The sequence below is a fragment of the Oncorhynchus mykiss genome, chromosome 7, assembly GCF_013265735.2.
Source record: "Oncorhynchus mykiss isolate Arlee chromosome 7, USDA_OmykA_1.1, whole genome shotgun sequence".
NCBI classification, from domain to species: Eukaryota; Metazoa; Chordata; class Actinopteri; order Salmoniformes; family Salmonidae; genus Oncorhynchus; species Oncorhynchus mykiss.
In genome coordinates, this window is record NC_048571.1 from 65,999,785 (window position 1) to 66,004,795 (window position 5,011).

At 42.5% G+C, this 5,011-nt stretch overlaps 1 protein-coding gene across 1 annotated transcript in view; it reads left to right on the forward strand.

Annotated features, from left to right (window-relative positions):
* The first annotated feature begins 2,681 nt into the window (after positions 1–2,681).
* tacc1 (transforming, acidic coiled-coil containing protein 1) overlaps positions 2,682–5,011 on the forward strand; it is a 36,495-nt gene continuing 34,165 nt past the window's right edge. Inside the window, exon 1 of the mRNA XM_021610236.2 lies at positions 2,682–3,019. Coding sequence (XP_021465911.2) covers positions 2,946–3,019 — 74 coding nt within the window. The 5' untranslated portion in view covers positions 2,682–2,945. The remainder of the gene's footprint in view (positions 3,020–5,011) is intronic.

Below are 5,011 nucleotides of genomic sequence, written 5' to 3' on the forward strand. Positions count from 1 at the left end.
ATATAGTAGACATGGCTAGGGATGTACCTCTGTAGTGTTAGTCTGTACAGTAGACATGGCTAGGGATGTATCTCTGTAGTGTTAGTCTGTACAGTAGACATGGCTAGGGAAGTATCTCTGTAGTGTTAGTCTGTACTGTAGACATGGCTAAGGATGTATCTCTGTAGTGTTAGTCCGTACAGTAGACATGGCTAGGGATGTATCTCTGTAGTGTTAGTCCGTACAGTAGACATGGCTAGGGATGTACCTCTGTAGTGTTAGTCCGTACAGTAGACATGGCTAGGGATGTATCTCTGTAGTGTTAGTCTGTACAGTAGACATGGCTAGGGATGTACCTCTGTAGTGTTAGTCCGTACAGTAGACATGGCTAGGGATGTATCTCTGTAGTGTTAGTCCGTACAGTAGACATGGCTAGGGATGTACCTCTGTAGTGTTAGTCTGTACTGTAGACATGGCTAGGGATGTACCTCTGTAGTGTTAGTCCGTACTGTAGACATGGCTAGGGATGTACCTCTGTAGTGTTAGTCTGTACAGTAGACATGGCTAGGGATGTATCTCTGTAGTGTTAGTCCGTACAGTAGACATGGCTAGGGATGTATCTCTGTAGTGTTAGTCTGTACTGTAGACATGGCTAGGGATGTACCTCTGTAGTGTTAGTCTGTACTATAGACATGGCTAGGGATGTACCTCTGTAGTGTTAGTCAGTACAGTAGACATGGCTAGGGATGTACCTCTGTAGTGTTAGTCCGTACAGTAGACATGGCTAGGGATGTATCTCTGTAGTGTTAGTCCGTACAGTAGACATGGCTAGGGATGTACCTCTGTAGTGTTAGTCTGTACTGTAGACATGGCTAGGGATGTACCTCTGTAGTGTTAGTCCGTACTGTAGACATGGCTAGGGATGTACCTCTGTAGTGTTAGTCTGTACAGTAGACATGGCTAGGGATGTATCTCTGTAGTGTTAGTCCGTACAGTAGACATGGCTAGGGATGTATCTCTGTAGTGTTAGTCCGTACAGTAGACATGGCTAGGGATGTATCTCTGTAGTGTTAGTCCGTACAGTAGACATGGCTAGGGATGTACCTCTGCAGTATGTAGTATGTCCGAGCGAATGGTTGGGGGGGATGGAACATAATTATCATTTGTACACTGCAAATTGACCACAAGTAAACCCAAAAAGAGATTGTATTTGAAAATAACAATAATTTCATACCTTGATTACATTGAAACACGATCAAATTTGTCTCTTTTTATTGGTAGGAATACTTATTTCCTGGTTATTTTACAGTCTAAACCTCCACCCAATAAATAAACCAAAACATATACGGGACGGTTTTGGCCTAGGAGCCATCTATTGCCAAACGCTGCTTAGTCTATACAGTATCTATAATATTTGTTTACTACATGACTCTTCCAGATGAGTCACATGATGACCTGGTGTATGTGTGATAGAGAGGTGTCTGGTACATATGACTTTGACCTCTGTTATTATGCACAGGTCAAAGGGCAGCATTGTGGCAGTTTGTTGAGCAGTAGGCTAGGCTAGATTCTGAGTGATGAATTCATTAATTAATTGAATTTAACACTGCCCATTGTTCCCATATTGGCTCTTCATGAATGAATTGGATTCATTCACCTTCTAAACTGATTATGTTCAACAGGATTTGATAGCCCAACTCTGCCAGATAAACTGTTAATCTGCAATGAAGCATTATGCTGTGGTAAATTAGTTCAGCAACTAAAATAATTAGTCAGTGCAAGCAGCAGAACCTGTTCTTGCTGGCTTGTGGGAGCTTGAATCCTGAAACAAAGTTGTTTTAAAGATCTTTGACAAAATGGTATAAGCTCTTGCTTTTATTCATGGTATTGATCCAGTGTGGATTCATAACTGTAAGGGAAATTCCCATTCATGTTGTGTTATATGTATCTCCTCCTTGTCACAATGAGTTGCATCTTTCTTCTTACAGTACGCGAATGGTGACTTTTCATCATGCAAAACAGCACATATCTGTGCAAAAAGTACTGAAATGTTCAAGTAGACGGGAAGGCATATAATCCAATGTGAGGTCAAAATACTGCTGTCTGGTCAGACAATCGCTTCCTTGTAACTGTAATGTATGGAATGACTGCTGTTCACATTTTTGTCAAAACATGGTACCATCCCTCCTTCCTAATCTGCATGGGGACAGGTTGAACCAGAAGTATCTATCACCATGTTGTCACATCAAGCAGAGTCCTGTATGCTCTCATGGGTTGTTGTGTGCCTGCTATCTGGTCCGATTCCCAAATAGCACCGTATTCCCTATATAGTGTACTACTTTTGAACAGAGCCCAATGGATAGTACACTATAGTAGTAGTACACTGTAGGGAAAAGGCTGCCATTTAGGACGCAACCCCACGCAACCTCGTATTATGTTCACATGACATCTCTTTATGGCAAAGAAACTTGACCTTCTTTACCTGCTGTACCTTCCAGCCTCCTCCCTTTATTGTCCCCACCTGGATTTATTACAGCATACAGTAACTCCCAGCCGAATGTTTACCAAGATCTGTTCCCTGGTGTGTGTGTGCGTGTGGCGTGCATGCATGGAGGCATGTGTGTGCTAGAGGTGAGGGAGGAGGGGCCAGGGAGAGAAAGAGAGAAGGAAAAAGAGGGAGGCAGCAATAAGTCCATGGGAGAGAGGGAGAGAGGAGGCTTGGGCCAGCTGAGAGAAACTGTCAGAGCTGTAGAACTGTACCAGAGCTGTTTCAGACGGACAATGCAGCGTCATTCACTGAAGCAGTACAGTTTTAGGAATCATAAACAGTACACTGGCTAACTTGACCTGGGATGACACTGAACCCACACACACGCATGCACACTTAAAGAAGAACGCACATCTATAGACTTACACACAGACAGGTAAAGGCCCAGTCCCCTTGGAGGGGTATTGGCCCTGTCAACATGGGGAGCTCTCAGTCCCAACAGAAGAAGAGGGGCGGGGCAGCAAACTCAACCAAGAGGAAGACAAGTAACATGTGAGTGAATTGTTTTCTGTAATACCTGTACTTACAGTAACATAAATAGCAGTGGACTATTATTACTATATGAGCTATTGGGTCAATGATATTCTTGGTGAATGTTTCATGAGCTCTTGTTTGTCATAGGTTGTGACGTCTTGTAGGGGGAGTTTACTGTGTACTTGGGTGTTTTGGGTTGTTAACTTTGTTATGGCCTGACGAGTATGCTTGTGACCTGTAAGAATGTTTGTGGACCAGAAAGGAACCAGCTTAAATAAATATTTTTTGTTCAAAACTAAGTGTTGGAGACACTATAGTCCACTAGTAGATTTAGACAGAGCAGGGGGATAGAGTTGCTCCCTGCTCCACACACACTATGTATCTTTTCTATATTTGTATTTCAAAACTATTACAACAGCACAATATCGTCACTTGTCATGTTGTATTTTTGGGCTTGATGGTGTGGAAAAATACGGCCTTTGCTAGTTTTTGCAAGTTATATGTCTTATTATTCCAATTGAGGGATACATAGGACTTCAAATGAGAGTAGCTGTGGGAAATGGATTGAGATGAGTCATTTAGTATGCTGTGTATTACAAGCATACACTATGCAACAGTGTTTAAAACAGTCAGTGTATGCAGTGTGTTGTCACCTCCAGGTGTTTTATACTAGAGTGTGAATGAATGGTGCCCGTTCAGCAAATATTCACATACCACCACTCACTCAATAATAAGGCTTCACAACAGCCTACAAATATGTCAGATGTTTGTCTACCATACCCTCTAGTACATGGTTGTCTGTTTGTGTGTGTGTGTGTGTGTGTGTGTGTGTGTGTGTGTGTGTGTGTGTGTGTGTGTGTGTGTGTGTGTGTGTGTGTGTGCGTGTGTATTGAATGCTGCCTTTCTTTTCCAATACTTCCAATGGATCTGAGCTGTTTGCAAAGACACCACTGAGATACAGTATGTGGAGACATTTTACAGTTGTTGATTAAATGGAAACCCTCAGTTGTTTCAGCATGTTTTGATGAGCAAAGGAAGGGTTAGCTGGCTGACTGATTCATCTCACTGTGTGAAATACATCCTGGGTTTCCACTAGTCCTCCCTGTACTGTCAATGTTTACATGAGGAGATGTCTCTCCGAGAGGGGGCCACTCTGCCCCCTGCAGGTTATGCCCACAGAAATAGAATAACTATAACAGAGAACCGCATTCAAGTCAATGTACTGTAATTCTATCTCTATGGTTATGCCATCTCAATAACAGATGAGATTGTGGACATAATGGATGCATTTAACCCTCATGCTTTTACTAATACAGTGAACTGTGCCTCACATAAAGATAAATAAAGGCTGCATCACTGTTTGTGCAATGGAGGTGGTTCGAAACCTTGCTTTTGTGATGACTAAACCTGTCCTGAGACCTGAGTTGTGTCGGCTCCCAAAGCTAATGCCTAGGCTTTGGCTCAGCAGGCTAACATAGATCGATACTATGGTGAGCTGTTACTGATGGACCACGTTAGATAGATCCATTTCCGGTCACAGTGGTGAAGTCATAAATCAGAAGTTGTGCTATAGACAGTCCTTTAAAGTGATTAACTGATTTAAATCAGGCCCTGAAGGGAAAGGTTGGACCTTTCCCTCTGAATCTTCTGCCACAGGGGACCTTTTGTTTATGTTGTGTAGAGATGAGTGTCTGGTTCTTCCACTTTCTAAGGTCAATGATACAGATAAAGATAGTTGCTAATACTTTACAAGACACACATTGTGGTGACTTTGTTCTATCCCACTGGACGCAGACGTCAATACAATGTCAATGCCACTTTGGTTCAATGTCATTTCATGGAAATGACGTGGAAATAACGTTGATTAAAAACAGGACATGGCTATCAATATCATTTGATTCCCCACTGTTTGCACAGATAGCTTGGAAATGCAACAGCTGGCTCTATGTGAGCCATTCACACATCCTATTTGCATTGCAAACACGGGTCAGTTCAGACAGGGGGGTTCTG